The 20,956-nt window shown below is 27.9% G+C and overlaps 1 protein-coding gene across 1 annotated transcript; it reads right to left on the bottom strand.

The window, feature by feature from the left end:
* Positions 1 to 1,345: 1,345 nt before the first annotated feature.
* On the bottom strand, positions 1,346 to 8,347 carry LOC113559721 (phenoloxidase-activating factor 2-like). Its single transcript, XM_026965463.1, has 7 exons — positions 7,951 to 8,347; positions 4,638 to 4,850; positions 4,298 to 4,485; positions 4,051 to 4,207; positions 2,409 to 2,698; positions 1,750 to 1,913; positions 1,346 to 1,675 (listed from the first exon to the last, which is right to left on the bottom strand). Exons 1-7 carry the CDS (start codon positions 8,319 to 8,321, stop codon positions 1,493 to 1,495), a joined length of 1,566 nt encoding a protein of 521 aa, XP_026821264.1. The 5' UTR covers positions 8,322 to 8,347; the 3' UTR covers positions 1,346 to 1,492.
* Positions 8,348 to 20,956: the final 12,609 nt, after the last annotated feature.

Raw genomic sequence — 20,956 nt, 5'->3', positions numbered from 1 at the left:
GGTCCCCTCACCATCTTTGGCTTGGAAAGTGGAACAAGGTAGAAACGAGCGACGGTGGTATGTTGCTGTTATGGACCTGACGTCCTTACGTGGTCCAGGGTTATAACTTATAAATATATTTCTTTGCGTTTTTAAATTTTTTTTTTTGTATTTGTTATCATCTTTTGGAGCTATAAAAATTATTAGATTTTCAACTTGGAGGTGGTTTTTGTTAGCAAATTTAATGTAGTTGGTACTTGGGGAGGTTAAAGTTAACTGCCTAGTACCTTTATTGTTAATAATGGGGATAAACAAAATAAAAATAAAGAACTTTTAAGCTTAAATAGATTTTGAAAAAATTAATTTTTTCATTTGGTTATAATTCAAAAATTAATAACTTTAGAAGTTGGTACGTGGTATAATTTTCAAAATATTGACTGTTTTTGAGCAATTTATATGCATGTGAAATGTTTTAGTTATTTTCTATAAATGCAAAATAAAAAATTCTTGAAAATTCAATATAAAATCCACATTAGTTTATTTTATAGTTGCATAAATATTTTAAAATTACATTGCCACAATTTTTATTTTATGCATTTGAAGTTCAAATTTTTACAAAATAAAGATTTTATTTTAATTATTTTTCAAAATGTTGATTTTTGGACATTTTGTCTTTTAACCTAACCGATTGTTTTATAGGTACGTGTTGTAAATTAAGCTGTATACTAATATCTTATACTAGATTACCATCAATACCATATTACCGTCAAATAAATTATTATACTAATTACTGTAGGAGGGTTTCTCTATCATCAAACTTCCGTTATCCATAATCCATGCTTAGGTAAGACATAGAGTATCAGTTTTTGAAAACAATCTGAAAATTAGGGGCTCTTGTTTTTTTTTTTGTATAGAAATCTCTGGGCAGCGTACTAATTATTATGATAGACGATAGTCTTTATTACGTCATTAGTTTACCAGCACCTAGATAGAAATAACTAAAATAAATTTCCGGATAAAAATTACTCTCAAGGCCGTTAAAGACGTTTGTTGCGTTTAAGTATTTATGATAATATGATGATATGTAATTATGTAAATTACTCATACAATAATGATTACCTATTGCAAAAAGTTAATTATTTTATTTTGTTTTTTGTTTTAAAACAACATTTTCTATGAAAAACAAAATATAAATCATGGTTAAAAGCTTAGCATAAATTATTATGTGTTAGAATATAATTATTATTTAAATCAAATAAAACAACAAATGAACATCTAGAACGGATGTATGATGAAATGGAGGAATACAAAGGAAATCAAATAGGATAATAATAATATGGTAAAAATAATATAATAAGGCAATATGTTTAAGGCGTAAATTTAAAAATTTATTTTATGCTCATATTATTATAATATATCGGAAAATAAATCGACTTACATTCGATCAAATACCTAGTCAAAATGTAATAATATACAAATTAAAATGCCAATAGTTTGAAAAAAAACGATGTTTTCATTGCGTAATCATTTTTAGCTCCTTGTTGATCCACTGAGAATTGAACTCTACCGATGAGTATACACCGGGTACATTTTCACCGCACCCAATGCCCCAAGACACAATACCGACTTGAATATATTGTTTAGATTTTTCTCGAGAATCTTTTATCTCACATATCAGTGGTCCACCTCCGTCGCCCTGTATAAGAAAAAAAATGTATAAACGTTTTGAGCTGTCAATCTAATCAAAACAATTATAATAAATTCGCTTACTTTGCACACGTCCACCCCTTCTATGCCACCAGCACAAATAAAACTATCATGTAAACGGAAATAGTTTCCAAGGCGCGTGGTCCGTAATTGTTGCTGGCATACATCATTCGGCACAAGAGACAAATCTACTTTTTTTAACACACTTTGATATCGGCTACCGAGTTCTGTTAATTAAAAATAATACAAATAATAACTGTTAATAGAGCATCGGTTGTGTATTTACTGTATATTATCTAATTAGTTTTTTACAAATTTACAACGATGAAGAAAAACAAGTGATTCATCAAATACGTATAAAAAAATTAAATGTTAAACACAGTCGACCGTGTTTAATTTTTTTTTTAGTATTTACGTAAATTATATTAAAAAATACATTTGGAGACCCGTCTGAAAAATCTAAATATAGTCTTGCATACTATAATAAGAAACAATTCGAATTTCGTGAGTGGTGATAATTATAGTAGTTTATGTAAATCCACCCTGGAAATATATTTAACCTATAATGGTTTATTATTAAAGTAATACATTTATTGAAATCAATTTATCTGGGTATTTTAAAGTATTTTCCATAAGTTCTGAATTATGCATTCTCGAGTTGTGTTATAATTTACAATTATTGATCAATTCACATTAATTAAAATTAAATAATTTATACTGACCGAATCCATTTTTGCCCCATCCTGTTGATATACACGATTGAGGGTCGTAGTTTTTTTGTTTTTCATTCTTGGGAAGGCATATAACGTTAATATGAGGATATAACATAATTTTAGAATCGAGTTCGACTAACGCCACATCGTTGAACATAGTTCCATTATTATGATTTGGATGATAAACTATATTTGAAACACCACGATCTTGGTGCGAAATTTCTTTTTCTTCTTCGTTATTGTTGGACTGGGTATCCCAAACGCCTAGTCGTACTTTTAGCATTTTCACATTTTTATCTCTATGTCAACAAAAAAATTAAAACTCAAAAGACTTATCATAAAATAACAGCTAAAACTATTACAGTAGGTAGTACCTAGGTACTGTAATGTTGTTAAGCAATAAACATACATATTAAAAATAATACTACAATAGAGTAATAAGTAGACTAATGCGTCGTTATGTTTATATTATTACTTAAAATATACCTACGTATACAACTACAAGATTGGTGGTTCATCTTCACTTATAGATTTTGTTAAATTTTTCATTTTAACAATTTCATAATAATTAATAATTAGTTTAAGTGCAATTTAATATACATTATTCATACGTATTACACGTTACAGTATATCTAATATATTTTAATAGTAAGAAAGATGTATAATGCATATAATGTACATAATGTACATACTTATTACTTTATTATATCTTTAATATATTTTTAAATTTTATTCTAACAAATAAAAAATATATATATATATATAATAAAATACAATATTTATTTATAATTTATCATACAATTTAAAAAGGGAAAATATATATATTATACTTCGTTTAACATTCTATCATAAAACGACGTTATAATTTTATAAAAGCAATAATGTACATGTACTATGTTTATTGTGTAGAATTAGAATAGAATAAAAATGATTTATTAACTCTAAAACTTATTTATTATATAATTAAAAGAGCAAATTATTGTATGAAATTTGATTCTAGGACTTACGAGCATACTTAACACTTGTTATTGTAAATTATAATTTATAAAGATGTATGATAACTATCTGTTGATATCATTTTTTTAATTTAAAAATTGAATGTGCTTATTAGTTATTTTAAAAATTTAATTCTACTATTTAGTTTGGTATTGGATAATATTCTATTTAATATTTCATGTTTATATAATATAAATATCTCTGGGTACTTAATATTGGCACATTGTTACAATAATATAATGTTAAAGAGTACATAGTTTTTGATTTTGGACTTATCAAATTTCTAAAATAATCAATATTTTTATACACAATATTATAATGATTAAAAAGAAAAAAGAAAACAGTAAAAACCCTACTGTGGTTATAGGTGTAGAAATGTACATTATATACAAATTTCAGCAAAAATTGTTAATTTATCATATTTGATAAGTATTTAAATTTTAAAATGATATAATATGGACGTTTTTATTTACAAAATCATGCTCAATTTTATTGATAATGAATGTGATTTCAGGGAAATAACACTCATTGTAAAATAAAAAAATATATTTTATTGGGCACCTAGGTACTTATTTAAAAAAAATTAAATCTCTTAAAGTAATATTCTTAAAAAAACAACAACAAAATTAATTAGGTTTAGCTGTTTATTAGGTACCTGACACAGTGCGCTGCTGTTAAAACGACTCGTGGATGTACTATTGAACCACCACACAGGAAAACATTTTCAGTTTTTACACCAGTCTCTTCATTTATGTCTGTTTTTAAAATAGCAGCCATCCAAGGAAATTGACCAAAATAAGTGTTTGAGGTTTCTGACAATAAAAAACAAAAATTTACTTACTTCATTTAAGGAAAAAATCATCTTTGTGTTATTTTATACTTTGAACAAATCATAAAAGTACCTTCAGTATTAATTATACGTGTTCCTATTCTATCAGAATACATGGTATCTGTCGGCGATTTACCAATACCACAACTACGAACATAATTTTGGTTGGGTTCAACAATAACAGGTGTTTCCTGGGTTGTTGATACGATATTGATATTTTCATTTGGACAACAAACTTTATTGCTACTACAACTGCCTTTTCTAGTTATAAAAAAAAAGTGAAAACTCAATTAAAATTTTTTATCAGTAAAAATATTAAATTATTATCTAATAAAATAAATGTTATTTTAAATTAAAATAATATGTGTTTCATTTAATTAAGTACTTTTTATATTCTAAAAACTAATGATTACCTTCTATTATTATTTTGCCAATTATCACTATTTGTTGGTAAACATTGATTTTCGAATACACATGTACATGGCTTATTACTCTCAGTATATGGTTCCGGAGTAGTTGAACTAATTTCAGGTAATTCAGATGATGTTATTGGAATATTTGAAATTGATTCGGTGTCTGATACCCGGCAACATACCAAATCATCTGCACAACCCGATTCTGAAGATCTGTGTGAGCAACAAAATAATTAGAGTTAGTTATGTTTATATTTAATATATAAATACATAGGTACATAAAATACTTTGCACAGGAATGGTAAATACATAATAGTTATTATTTATTGATTAACGATACCAAAGTAGAAAACAGGTATTATTGTATTAAATAATATTTTATAACAATTATATTTCATTAATGTGCTATTATTTATTTATTTTATTTTATATACACAGTAAATACGTTAATATATATATATTTAAACTAATTATATTATCTTCTGCTTCCCATAAAAATATTAGACAAAAAAGTTTAAGTAAGCATTACGAATTACACCACCGCATAAGCATAAGCCTGAAATATAATATATTTGTATTATTTAATATATATGATTTTATAATAATATAAAATATATTCAAACTTCCAAGTTAGTCTGCAATGAGCCTGAAAAACAGCCGACCGATTGGAAAATTAATAAATAGTTTGCAAACGGACTACGCCATCACCAAGAGTTTAGTCTTTTTACAAAAAGACTTATTTTCTATATGGCCTACGACATATCTATTTATAATTGAAATATCTATATCATGAATTAAAAATGAATTGCATTCATATAAAAACATAATCAGAATACTAATAATACTCATACAATTCAAAATTTTAATAATGACAAAATATGCGAAAATAACCATGATAAATATAAATCAAATTATACCTGACTGTTGTAGTTCAATGATCAAAAGATCGTTAACTTTGTTTTCTCTATAGTCTAATAATACTATTCTTTGGACCATTAGCTAGTGTTATGGGTCTGACCTCCATAATTAATTAATCTTACCTTTTAACTTATTTATTTATTTTAATGTAGACATTTGAGTAATAGAGATAGTAATGCAAGAATAATAATAAATAATAAATAACCGATGAGTGGCATGCATCTCAATTCTCAAAGACATCAAGAAAATTCTATAATGATTTATTATAATATACCACGATTATAACTATAAAACTACATTCTGTATGGCCACATTTGTGCCAAATCCAAAAATATTTAAATCCCGATCATTTTCAATATAATACAATACGTACCCTGTTCTTTCTTGACACTTTGTTTGAATAAAATTTAAACATTCAAAAAAGCGCCATCTGCTATGTATTGGAAACTTAACAAATCTTACATACCTACATATACTATGGTACCTACTACTTATAGAGGCCATGGCGAAAATCTTTCAAAATAATAACGAAACAAGGCATATTAGGCGTACTAACAGTACACAATTATTTTGTAGTATCGTGGTACCTCAGGTACCTGACGTACGTTTAGATATGATTATAATTTTTTCAATTGTTCAGCACAACCGATCTGCGTCTAAAATTAAACCATGCTAGGAATATTAAAATATTATTGTAAATTTGTAATGTTGTATAAAGATGATTTTTATTGAATATTGTAATTTTGGGAGATGATAAACTGTGACAAAATTACACCTTTTCTAAAAGTCGATATGTAAACAGTGCCAAAAAAAATTAACATTATATAATCTGTGACAAAACCGATGAGATTTATCATATAAACTGCGACAATTTATAAAATAGTATAATACTATACACATAACCCGATAACCGATACGATAAGTCGATAACACATACACGTTAATCATTTAATTAGATATATATTTTATGCCGTTATGGTATAGCTATAGATTATGTACTAAAAATGATTTCTCTTGTAGAGTAATATTTTCGTTGTTTAAGATCAATTTGGCTCTGCATGTTTTCTTTGAACATTGAACAAATCCATGTTGAATAACCGCTTATTTTGGAATTATATCTAAAATTGTTTAGCACCAATAATTGTTAGCCGTTTTGGCTAAATATTTTTGTAAGTTCCTTTTAAATACAATATTACACGACACGTACTAACCTAACTTGTAATAATCTAGTACTTGTGAAGGAGCCGATATTTAATATATTATGTTAAAACTTAAAATAAATTTGAATTTTCCTTAAAAATTTGTCTCCAACATAACATATTAATTAAATGATATTTGTACTTATGTAACAGTAACACATATGTATATATGATCAATGATGCATGCACCTATATACCTATGTATTATGTTAAAGTATCTATTTATTATATTATATTTATAAAGTAAATTGTCGAGGTTTGTATAATGTATCTAATCGGTTTTGTCGCAGATTGTATAATTTTAATTTCTTTATTGTCTCAGTTTACATATCGACTTTTAGGAAAGGTGTAATTTTGTCACAGTTTACATACAGCCATCATTTTAATTAATATTATAAATCTATAATAAACTATATTTTAGCACTACTGATATAAAACATATTGTCATGTTATTTATTGCCTAATGCGTATAATATTAAATTGTAGTATGTGAACAATGTGTTACAATATGCAATATGAAGACACATACATTATATTATATTATTATATCGAAGAGGACGTTATACCCTCTGTCTTATACATATACATTATACATATAATATGGACAATTTTCGTTCAGCAGAATTCATTTCGTGATATTAGCTTTAATATTAGAGAAAACTGACCTATCATAAAATTTAAAGGTAATAATATTGGGAGATGTCATGGTTTTATCAATAACATAATTTTAAAGTAAGTTATGAACGTTTTTAAGCTAAAATATTTTAAATATGATTTATAAACTGCAGTGATTTCTGGAATTGTCCAATTGTACTAAATCCACACCTAGCGCACATTAAACGAAATTCACAAATCAGAGACCATTTCTGACGCGATTTCATAGAGTTTGTGAATTTGTCTAAATATCCTGTCGTCGATCGATCCTACGAGATCGCTATTCGCGTCACCTCGACTCACGAGTACCTAGTGTTTAAAAATAAAACGTACCTCCGGTCAGAGAACCGAAAAATCGTCGACGACGAGCCTGCCCGGAAGTGTACGGTTCCGAGGGGTGTCGTATAGCGGTCGAAACACAAGCCCTCTCAACCCCCCCCACTCATCACCCCGAAGGGAGTAGTGCCCCCTTAGGTACCTACAGTGTGATAATAACAATAATAATAATAATATGTAATGCGTGTAATGGTCGTTTCACCTACCCAGAGGGCACGTTGATGAAATTGTTCGCCTCGCACAAGTAGAACGGGCCGCACTTGCACTGCTGGCCGGCGATCGTGATCACATCGTCGCCGTCCGACTGCGGGGCGGCGACGGTCGAGCGGACGGCCACCGCAACGGCCACGGCGGCGACCAAGGCGATGGTCGTCTGCAGCGACAGCGTGCGGCGACAGTGCAGCGACGACGGCGGCGGCATTGGTGATCGGTGGCGGCTGCTGTGCGGAGGGCGATAAAGGGCGTTATCGTGTGTGGCGGATCCTCCGGAGACGGCGGCAAATACGATTCGGACGAGAAGACTCCGGGCCAAAGGTTGGGACGACGGGAAAACCGTGTGGACGGTCGCGACGCGCATGCACGCTTGCACTGCCCGGCCGCGGTGTTATCGCTGTTGCTACACCTCCGCCGCGCGCCCTGCCCACCATTATTTTTATTATATACACACAAATATAATCGCCTCGATCGGTCGGTGAGAAAAAAAAAAAAACAAAAACCCGCTTTTGTGTACAACGTCCGTGAACGACGTCGTCATCGTCGTCGTCGTCGTCGTCGTTGTTGTTGTATTGGGTATTTTAAATAAATTATCATACGAGTTACGCGGGTTTTGCCGTCCCCGCGCCCGCGCACAGCGCCGTCCCAGCAAACGGCATAATAAATATTATATTAATGTTAATATTACATTAAAATAATAATTGCGTTTAACGTGTGGGGCTACTACGCGCGCATTCCGCGAAAATACTATCCGCCAGCGCCGCGTTCGCCGCCACACGACGCGACCGGACCGCGGCAGTGGCGCAGTCGTCAGTACGGACGGCGGCTGTGGACGTTGTCTGCACTACACGCGCGTCGCGCGCCGGTTAATCGTTTCGTAGATTTAATCGCAGAATTTGCATTTATAACGAGTGACGACGTTGCTGGTCTTGCAGTGCGTCTCGCTAGTTTCTAATAATATTTTTGTACTCGTAATAATATAATCCGGTTTTCGGGTACACCGGACTGGATTTGTTGGCAAATCTCTGCGGCGGTTCTGTTTTTCCGCCCACACATTACAGAAATAATAAATAACAATAATGATATTGCGTAGAAACATCGCTAAATATTTGTTAACGAATTAATATCGTGAGCCGACGGTCCCTCAAACGTGATAGGTCCCCTAGTCCGCTAGACTGTAGTGCGAGCCATTAATATATATATATATATTTTCTGTGTAATTCGACATACGAATATTGATAAAACGAATAGCCATAGACACAGCCTATGTGCTCGCATGCGATTGTGTGAACTAATAAACGCAATCGCGTGCAAAAAAAAATAATATAAAACCACGGCGATATCAACACCATTGGGCGTTCAACGTCTAGTATATTAATTAAATTTTTTTTTTTTTTTATTAATATATTGCTCTGAGTTCTGACTGCAAAACTTGTAATAATAATATAATATATTATAAATGTTTGATAACATTTAATATTTCGAGATTAAAATAATAAATATTAAAACTGTATTTGTTATTCACATGTATGCGACGCGATTTCGATACACGTTGGTTCTGACGATTGCAACAGATGAAAATGTTTAAAATATACTTTATATTATTTATTGCTATTTATGTTAGTATTATATAATCAGTTTCAATGACTAATGATCATAGTGTATTTACCAGTATCTATTGTTGTATTCGAGAACATTTTTTAAAAAAGTTTGTTAGTGTCCACAACCTACACATGCTACATAGATTACGTCTATAACGTCTAAATTAATTATGTTCATAAAACAAAATTAATGAAATAGGTTATTAAAAAAAATAAAAAATACAAACATTTTATGATAAAAATATGATTATTATTTATTATTAATATTAACTCGGCTATCAAAAGAACGGACGATAACCATTATTTCAAGCTCATTAATGTTTCGTTAATCGATAACTGAAGGTTCTAAGTTTCATTTTGCATAGCCCATTATTCGATGATATCTTAAAGTGCATATTATTGTCTATTTCTTAAGTAGCCCAAAAGCACAAATTCATTTTTGGCTTTTGTCCTATACAGTGGGATAAAAGCACAAAAATAAATTGTATTAGCTAATACTATATAGTATATTTTATCTGTTGCACCTCACAATACTTTCTATTAAAAATTTGACGCTTATTATATTTAATAATTGAATATATAGTAATTTTAATTTTTATATTTTATATTTTAAAAACAAGAATGATGGAGTTCAAATTAAATCTCGTGTTATTATATTGTATTTCACGAATATAAAAATATTTCCAGATTGTACTATTTTAAAACTATAGGCTTCAAATGTCAAGTTTAATTTAAGATACACATTAGTCATTATAATTATAATTATTATACTTTTAAATTTAAAATAACTCAAAGTTCTAATTTTTATTTTTAACTAATATTAATATAATTTTAAAAGCATATTTTTAAATGAGTATTTATAATTTACTCTCTCTCTTGCAGTATTCAATCTAATGATTGGTTTGCAGCAACTTCCATGTTTCTCTATCACTAGTCTTCCTCTTCAACTCATGATATATAATATATAATATATAAATTATTATATAATTATATATATAATTTACTATGATTTTAATAAAATACACTTTAATTTTGTAAAATGTATTTATGCTTATGGCGCTTATGGGTTACAGCTCCGTGTTCATCAGGGAGATGTAAACATTGTCAATACCGGTGTAATAATAGCGTAATACTGTACTAGCGTTCTAAAAATAATTTATTAGAATTAAAAAAAAAATGTAGACTGGGCAATTTAATAATATATTTTTAATTTGAAAAATTGTTAATAATGAATACTTAATTCAAGGTAGCTTTTTTTTTAAATCATAAAATATTAAAAATTAAGATACACGGTTAACCGTATGTTCGTACTTATAGTATACAAACTATTTTTATACGTCTATAATGTAAAATAACGTAAATATACGTAAATATTGCTTTTTCTTACAATTTGCATTTAAGATATTCTTGGATAAATTTAAAGTTTTAAACACCCATTTATTATTTTGATTGTGCGACTATAATTTAAAATAATGTAAAATGAAAAAAACCATTATTTGACAATGAATTCTGGTTCTGCTTTGTTATTATACGTTATGATTTGTAAACAACAATAAAATAGAACATTTTATCGAAAATACTTACTATTGGTACATATTTTATAAATAAACCAATATACATTGTTTCTTTATGAGTTATTAATTTATATTTATGTGAATCGATTTACTATACACATAGGACATAGCAGTACATAGACAAAATACACGTTTAGTCATAATAATATTACGTACTTATATTATAATTTTAGTAAGTTAATATTAGTTTAAATCATTGTAATATATTTTATTTGGTGTTTTCACAGAATTTGTAAATAACTATTAAGTAATTAGTTTTAAGAACGTTCATGTAGTATTGAAATGTAACAAAATGTAATATTGTGTTACTATTATAAATTATATTTTCGTATAATATGTTCCATTGATTATAAATACTATATAGATTGCTCACTGGACGGTTTTTCGACAGCGAACAATAAAACTCCCGGTAGTATTTATAATCAATGACGTTCTTTACCTCCACTGGCACACACTACACATATCGGGTTAAGCAGTATATTATACATTATACACTATACGTTCACACATCACACACACGCTAACATAAATGCAAACACAATTAATATTTCCTGCATTCTGCTCTCTCCATGCCACACACTACACTCATTAGTATACACAAACAAGTACACTATTTTTATACTCAAGTACTAAAACTCACACAATATATATTACTTAGAATAAATATAATATAATCTATTTAAAAGAAATAAAAACAAAGGCCTAAATTCCTCAGCGTTAAAGAAGTTAAACGTTTCCAGGCTAGATTATGATAGCCTTGAAATATTGTACATTTAAAACATGATCAGCTTAAATCATTTATATGTCGTCTAATTGTACAACAGAAATTCATATTTAATTAAGAAAAATAAAATAATATTTATTTTTACAAATTATTGTTTTTTTAGTTTCTGTAAGGATTTAGCTATGCGGTGACCCTCGGTCAGATGAATATACTGTGGAGATTCAAATAAATAAATGGGACAATACATTTTGATTATTAAATAATTCTTCCGTTTTTAAAATAGTAAAAATCCATAACACTATTCGCTAAATAATAACAACTATAAATTCTACTAAATACTAAATACTTCTTGTAACTTTGTAAAGTGTAAACATTTATTTTCCGTTGTACTTCGTCCGAACATAATAATAATGGTTAATATTCCCGATAAGGCGATAATTTGATTTGAAATAGAATTTGTTGTTGACCATCTTATGATAAAAATTTATATGGTAGTAATGGTAATTGGTAGTATGGTCTATGACTTTATAAGTTAACGTTTAATTATTTATTTCCAATCAAGTGTATATTTAAAAACGCATTTAATTATATTATTACGAATCGTAACTTACGAACGATATTAAAATGAATTATTATAAAATTGAAATTCTCAAAATAAATATAATATTTTTCAAAATATAAATTTAGAAAAACTGGAATGTGGAATGATTATGTAAAATCATCATTCGAGAAAATCGACTTTTTTATGTTATTTCATAACAAAGACACGCAGACATTTAGAATTTTTACGAAATGTTTGCATTATTATTTTCTATTTACAAACAAATGTATAGGTTACATTATTTTTTCTATTATGTTATAATATATAAGTATAAAAACAAATTATCACAGTAACTTAAAATTTTCACCAAATATGTATGTTATAATTTTCTATGTATGGTATTATTTTAATAATATTTTGAGTTTATTTTTGGATTTTTTAAAGACAGTGAAAATTTTCAATTTCTTTAGTTTTTTTTTATAATATTAATAAAAAAAATATGAATAGATAAATATGCTTTAAATGTAATACAAGGTTACTAATAAGCGGTTCATTTTCCAATTGTAAAATATCGAAAATGTATCATTAATCAGTATATTTTTTTGTTAGTATAATATACTATAATTTACACTAAGACCAAGCTATATAATGTATGTATTTTTAACTTCAAAATAATTTGCAAATATTTGTGATTTGAACTTAAACGCTTACAAAGAAATTGAACCTCAGTGACTCAGTAATATTTTAATAAATTTAAATTTCGATTTAAAAATTGTATAGACATGTTTAATTATTATTGAGTACTATAATAATTATGCATGAATATTAACAATCAATTAATATTTAATACATTTATTGTAAGCTAATGATCATTTAAATATAATTTAGTGGCCCGTGATGAGTCTATTAAATTTTGTTGAGCCATTTAAGCCATTAAATTAAGATATCAATGCACTGTTTGGTCTGTTTGTGTTCTTTCTGGCCCACACACAATATAGATAAAGCGCATTCATGCAAAATTATTTTTTTGAAATTTAAGTTATCTTTAAGAAAAATCTTCATTTCAAAAATTATAGTAATTTTTTTAAGCTATTCAAGAATTGGCATTAGTAACTGCGGAAATTTCTAATATATGTGACAGCGGACAAGTGTATTAATTATTATTAATATAATATAAATCCATATATTATTATAATAATATAAATAAATATAATAGTATTATTATAATAAAATTTTTTTAAAAATATCGTGTTATACAATACTATAATGCAGTCTTATGCATATTACACCATTATACTTATTTAACAACAACAAAGTTTTATACAATAAGTTAACATCTCAGTAACTAAAAATAGTACTTATTATAAATTATTTTTAATTTGTTAATTCAGCTATTTCTCATATTAATTATATTGGTATTTCAATATGTAACTATTTCAAATAATAAATATTTGAAGTTACTGAAACTTCAACCTAAGACAGTCGTGATTCGTGAAACGGTTTGTGTCAGCTTTGTGTTGGCTAACGTGCTACACTGAGAAGTGTATTGTGGAAATGTTGTAGAAACATTGTGGAAACATTGTGAAATATTAAACGCGAATGATCAGAATATTTGTAATAGGAACGTATGCGCACGGTCGTGATAGCCGTCTGTTCACCGTTGTTCTGTATAGCTGCGACGTTACTGCCGCCGCCGCCGCCGCCGCCGCCGAAATTGAAGAACGAATAGCGACTACCTCGTGCGACCCTGGTACCGCGGACCCAATATCGTCGGCGACTTGGTGATAGTTTTTTTACTTTCCCGGTCAACACGACAACACGACCTTGACTATGACCACCACAACACTAACGGGGGTATTTACCAAAACATAGAATTCACACCCGTGTGTTTAAGGAATATAGGCAATTTAATAACAGCTTGAGAAAAATATTGGTATTTAATATTTTAATCGAAGTACCCGACTGACGCGTCACACCGTCACGACGTCCTTCGATTACGATTGTATAGAAAAACAGGTTTGCGCGGGAAGAACTGACAAACAAAAAGTCTTACTATAAGCATTGGCGCATATACGGGGGTGCTAGGAGTTTCTTAGCACCCTCAAGTCTTAAACCAGCACCCCCAGCTTAATTTTGAACTAAAATATTGTTTAATGTGTAATTTTTCGTTTATAAGAAAGAATTTAATGAGTTTGTTTTATAGAAATGTTCAAATGCACCAATGCCACGGGGCACGGGCGTACAGTATACTTTAACTTTATACATATAAATTTATGTGTACAGTATTGGGGGGGGGGAGTATTTGAATTTGCGATGTAAATATGTTACATATTTATAATGCATTTGGATTTTGAGAATGAGACCTAAACATCTTAGACTACCGGGTGTCAATATTTAATTTAGGTATAATTTTTAAGCATAGATGATTAAGGTATTTAAGTTATTATTTAGTTTTAGTTTACTTATTTAGTTAAGTGTCTTACTAAAAATTATTTACTGGAAGTTCTCATGTGCGCATGTAATCCGAAAGCAGAGGCACCAAGTTTTGAAAATGTCATGAGGGCTCATTATTTTATAAGCACATGTACAGTTTTACCTAAATAATTATTAAACATTACTAATCGTTAAACAGTTACTAAAATATAGTTATTTGTTGTTTTGTATGTTATAATATTTTAATAGTATTAATTAATACTATATAATTAGTGGAAATTTCAAGGGGCTAAGCTCCACCTTATCGAGCTCATGGGGAGCTGCAGCTACCAAGCCCCCCGTACTCGGTGCTCCTGTCCGAAAGTATGTCCGAAGTTCGGACTCCGAACTTTTACAAATTAATTCAAGTTACAATAACTATTAACTATACCTATCTCATCAAAAAAATATCAACATGATATGTCATTTTCTTCAATACGCCGTGCATTAAGATTTGGTTTCGCATTTACGCATCACTGCACGTCTGCACCAGTACATTTAGAAAGAGAAACGAGAACTAACAAATGGATAAAAAAAAATGAACATAAAATTGACAAGTTTGCAAAAAAATTAACAAAATTAGATTTAATATAATACATTTTTAATTTTTAATTTTTAATTATTTTTAATTTCCCTATACCTATGTCATATAATAATATTAAACCATATGTTATACATTTATCTATATTACTATACTTTATATTTACAAATATACAATATTATATTAATACTGGTATAATAAAAAAATTGTTGTTTATTGATTTCATATTTTGAAGGAAAGTATTTAGTGTCGGTTATAATATATTGAACAAAAAAAGATTGTTTATTGAAAATCAGATTCACTAGGTACTTTTTTTTATGTATTAATTTATAAATTTATTTGAAATTAAATTCTATTTAATTCTGATATGTAATATAACCCGTATAACCGCGTATACAAAGCTATCCATGGGCCATGAGTGCACCGGTCAATTTTAGCACTAGTGTAAGTCGTTTAAGACTGAAGTGCGTCCATGTTATTAAGAGCCGGTACATACACCGATTTTTTTGTCGGACGACTTTTTTATCGTATTAAAATATTATTGTATGATATTTTAAAAAACATGGTTATAAATAAAGATGTTTACAATTTAATCACGATAAATTACCATACGATTAGATAATCGTTCAATGTCTCGAAAACTGTCGGATGTAACTTCTGTACGAGAGAAACCTTCTTACAACGACAACTAAGAAACCGAATTTGTACTTACATATAAAAACACTTCCTTACATCCTTACCTACTAGTTAAACTAACCTAGGCTACTATGATAAATAACTCCGTAACTAGTTTGGTCAAGCCCGGATTAAGATAATTTTGGGCCGGGGGCCAAACAATTCTAGGGGCCCATAGGCCATAACGGCCATAACAATAATCAAAGTATCAGAGACCCACAAATAAAAATATTTTAGACAAAAAAAAATTATATTTATAATTACTTTTTTAAATACAAAAATAAAAATGTTATCTGTGTATAAATAATTGTACATGTTTCTTTTGATATACGAAATATACTATTATTATTATATCTAAATATTTCTGATTTAATAAAAAAAAAAGTACTATTCGCCAGAGGCCCATTATTGTTTGATATCCGCTGTGGACCCGAGGCCATGGCTCTCTCCGAGTCTCCCTGTCCCGCTTAATCCGGGCTTGAGTTTGGTGTTTTTAATAAGCACTATAGAACTTGTACCCACCATTTGCCGAATGGACAAGTGTTAACTTATTCCAAATCTTAAGACTATAATATATCAATTATGTTTTTTAAAGTATTTACACGATGTAATGATATGTTGACATATCATATAATAAAATTGTATAGCGACAGTTTAAATATAAAGAAATAAATACAGGGAAATTGTCACGCCCCGGATAACGGTTATTTTCAATACAAATCTTTCATTTGTCATCACTGATGTATAAAGAACTATTCACATAGTAAGGTCACGTAAAAACTATTATATATTTGTGACATAATGCGTGTGACTCTCTCGCGTGCAGCCAGAAATAGGGGGTGGCCGATTAAGGATCGCCACCACTAAGGACAAAGCTAGTTTTTTGAAGCCTTTGATAAAGCCACCAGCCACATTGACCGATATGACCGTATCGTCTTTATAGCATCACTACATCTTGTGAGTTGCGAGCGACTACTTGACCTATTTTATAATAACGAGCTAAATCAGTGTTGTATTTATTTGAATTCACGTGTTCATAGAGTTCAATATTTGTGTCATCTCATACTATATATTACTGGATAACATACAGCTGCGACTCTGCAAGTCAGCTAAGGTACGTGATTGTAATTTACTTTATATTACTATTATAATTTATATATCTATTTTATATACGGTATACTTGATCATAATTTCGAATATACGAACTTGTAAGCCCTTCGAAAATCAGGAGAAATGTAATTGCGTACATTTAATATTATATTTAATAGTATCTGGTAGGTGGTTTTATTCTCCAGCACTTTTGAGGAAGAATCCCTTAGACCCGGCGTCCCGGCCCTTATTATACCAAGGTTTTAACCCGCCTTTAATATCATCATATTCCTTTTTATTTTATTTTTTACATTATTACAACAATTGCACGTACGCATATTATATGTTTAAAAAATAATATAATATGTACACGTATTATTATATTATATATAATGTTAAAATATCTAGTTTTATCTATTGATTGTTAAGAACAATTCATTAATTTAACTGTAGTATAGTATGATAGTTATAATAATAATGTTTATATTTTGATGTCGTCACATGCTGCGTTTGTTTTCAAATAATCCTTTAAGACCAGATGCTTAACCACATGCGGGAATGGTAAACTGAGTCCCAAATAATTGGGTGGATATTCGGGTTAGGTAAATTGAGTCCCGACTAATAATATTTTTCAATAGAATAATTTATAAAGAAACAACGATGTACCTACTTAAAAATAAAAATTCTCTACATTCAATGAGTATTGTAAAATAACTAGTCACCAATTAATGATTATCTATTATATTATGTATCTATTAACAAATAGATACATATATAAAAATACATAGCAAAGAGGTAATTAAAATGAAAAAAATAAAAATAGAAAAAATATTTTTTTGAGATAAGAAATGTTGAAATATGAAAATACAAATATTTCAAGATCAGAATTCGTTAAGAACATATCAAATACATTGTTACCATGTACATAATAACAATAAATAGAAATAAACAAAAAAAAATTTGACTTAAATTTGTATATTATATATTTAATTAATTGTGATTTTTATATACAACTACGTAATGATTTATATTAAATATTAAAAACAAAAAAAGCACATTTTTAATCACGCTAGTTATATTAACATAACAGATAGTACTAAGCCTGTAAAAGTGAGAAAGAAAATGTGCTGTTTTTGAAACTAAACATATTGTAACCAGGGACTCAGTTTACCTTATACTTTTTCAAATCCGGGACTAAGTTTACCACAAAAAACTATATTTCGGACTCAATTTACCTATCCCCACCACATGCGTTCAGTATCTTTAGAGTATTTTACATTAATAAATAAATTATAATATTTTTATTTAATTTCAAACATAGAGTGTAATCACACTGTACACTGTTGTTTTAAGTTCCACATGGAATTTTTCAAATCATTCTAAAACTAATAATATAATAATAATTGTAACAAGAGTGAAATATATTAGAACGGGAAACTCAGCTATAGTTATACAAAAATTAAAATATAGTTAGTTATAAATTTCATATTTTTAAATTATTTATGTTTTTATACGAGAAAAAGTAAATTAAGAAGTTGTTCTGATAATAATTATTATCAACTTGTAAAATGCTTAATTTATCTTCTAATTACTATACGTAAATTGTACTATTTAAAAAGGAAACGATACATCTTTCTTGATTTATTGAATATCTTATCTAATTATTTTCTTTTTTAGTAAATATAAATAAATACATATTATAAAATAATATTGTAAAATATGTTATTACTTATGATGTTATAAAATATATAAGTATTTTATTGTTATATTTATTATTTATATTATTCGTAATAATTCATACCTGTTAAAATTAAAGCAATAAATTAATAAAATAATAGTATATTTAAAAATTATATATATGCACATAAAATTAATTAAATTATATTTATAAAATGTTCTATGGATAGCCAAATATATTTTTGATATTTTATTGTATTTCAAAAATAAAAAATAATAGTAGGTACACGAAATTTTTACCAAATTTTTATATTATCATTTTCATTAAACGATCAAATTTTCAAATTTTTTTAATCAAGTTATTATTTATAATAGACATAAGAAATACAATTTATATAGAATAAAATAAAATATAAAATACATTTTTTAATGTCGATTAAACATTTTTCACTGTGTACAAATTTTTGAAAATGTATTACAAGACTTTACAAAAATTTATTCTTATATCAAATATTTAGGAATATATTTTTTATATATAGTTACAATTTTGTAAAAATGATAAAAAAAATTACAAAATATTTTGTAGTTGAAAATTCATAAAAACTTTTATTTTGTATCCAAGTTTTGAAAATTGTATACAAAATTCTTCATAAGTAGAGAAGTAGTTCATACGAAAACCATAAAATCTAAAAAATGCAAAAAGACAATTATTTTTTAAGTTTCAATTTTGACGAAATTATTTATTCAAACGATAAATAACGAATTAATGATATTTTAATTATTCTTTTGTAATTTAATAAGTAATAACATTATTCGTGGAAACTGAAACTTAATATACTTTTTTATTATACACAATAACATTTTTTATTTATTTTAAAATATTTTTTATTTATAGGTACTTACTGTAAATCTATTTTTACCGTTTTACGATATTTATAAAATAAATGTTATTAAATTTTGTGTTTTTAAGTTAATATAATATGCTATGAATAAATATTATTATAATGATTAAATACTAATAATTAAATAAATGCAATATTTTCGGGAAAATGATATCAACCTGCTATAATACTAAAAAGTCAAATAAAAAAATGACTAATAGCACTATCAAAAAAAAAATATATATCACTTCGTATTATTGGTTGAAAGACCTCTTACGTCCAGAATTGTTTTTCGTGTACAATTACATTATCATTGAATTCAAATGTATCATACCTCCTATTATAGTGACTACTCGATACCCTATAATGTACATCAGAGCTATACCAACTCATCTACCTTTTTAGTATATTTAGTACTAGTGAATATAACAAAAATATGAGATGTTTTAGAGTAAATGTTAGTTTAATGTTTAAAAATATCTATTTTTATTTTTAATGAATTAAGTATTTTAATAATTTTGAATTGTTCACATAAATAACAAATATAACTCGTAATAATGACCTCGGGATTTAAAAATCGGTTTCTTTCTTCAGTTTTTAGTGTTTTTTTTACTCTTTTTGGTCATATTCTGAATAAGCCACAAGCCCACAACATAAACAACAAATTGTATGTTAAAAATTAAATGTAAGTGCCTTATGCCAGGAACGGCGTCAAGGGAGGGCAAGGGTAGGCGGTCGCCCACCCAGGATAAGTTCTCGCCCTGCACTCGCCCACCATATATTTCAACTCTATTAACTGGTGTGTAACCGAGGAGCACTAGACCAAGCTAATTCCCCAAATATTATAATATAAACATTTTTGAACACAAATAATATCCTATGATTTCGAATAATCGGACCATGGCCAGCTGATTTCCTCATAATTTTAATCGACGATTATTCAACAATCACAGTAGCACTCTATACAGCTTACGAATGTATTTATTTTTGATAGACATATTATTTCGTAATCGTAAATAATAAATAGGATGACTATCTTCATTGTTCAATCTTTCGTAATCGATAAAAGTGGCACGATTCAAAATGTTTAAAAATAGCGGCTTAAACATAAAATATATGCTTATTTAAATTTTTTTCTTACTTAAATCTTACTTTGAATTGTATTTTTATTTTTAAATATTACTATTATAATATATTAAATTTATGTTATATGCAGAAATGCAT

The sequence above is a fragment of the Rhopalosiphum maidis genome, chromosome 3 (assembly GCF_003676215.2).
Source record: "Rhopalosiphum maidis isolate BTI-1 chromosome 3, ASM367621v3, whole genome shotgun sequence".
Taxonomy (NCBI): Eukaryota; Metazoa; Arthropoda; class Insecta; order Hemiptera; family Aphididae; genus Rhopalosiphum; species Rhopalosiphum maidis.
Note: the sequence above shows the minus strand (reverse complement) of the source record. Positions and strands in the feature narration are given on the sequence as shown.

Bases quoted from the DNA above. Each gene is read 5' to 3' on its own strand.
- LOC113559721 (XM_026965463.1), bottom strand. From the start codon at position 8,321: ATGCGCGTCGCGACCGTCCACACGGTTTTCCCGTCGTCCCAACCTTTG. The intron at 4,486-4,637 runs GTAATCATTAGT...TTTTATAACTAG, and splicing joins TGGCAAAATAATAATAGAAG to AAAAGGCAGTTGTAGTAGCA. The intron at 2,699-4,050 runs GTACCTAATAAA...TTGTTGACATAG, and splicing joins ACAGCAGCGCACTGTGTCAG to AGATAAAAATGTGAAAATGC.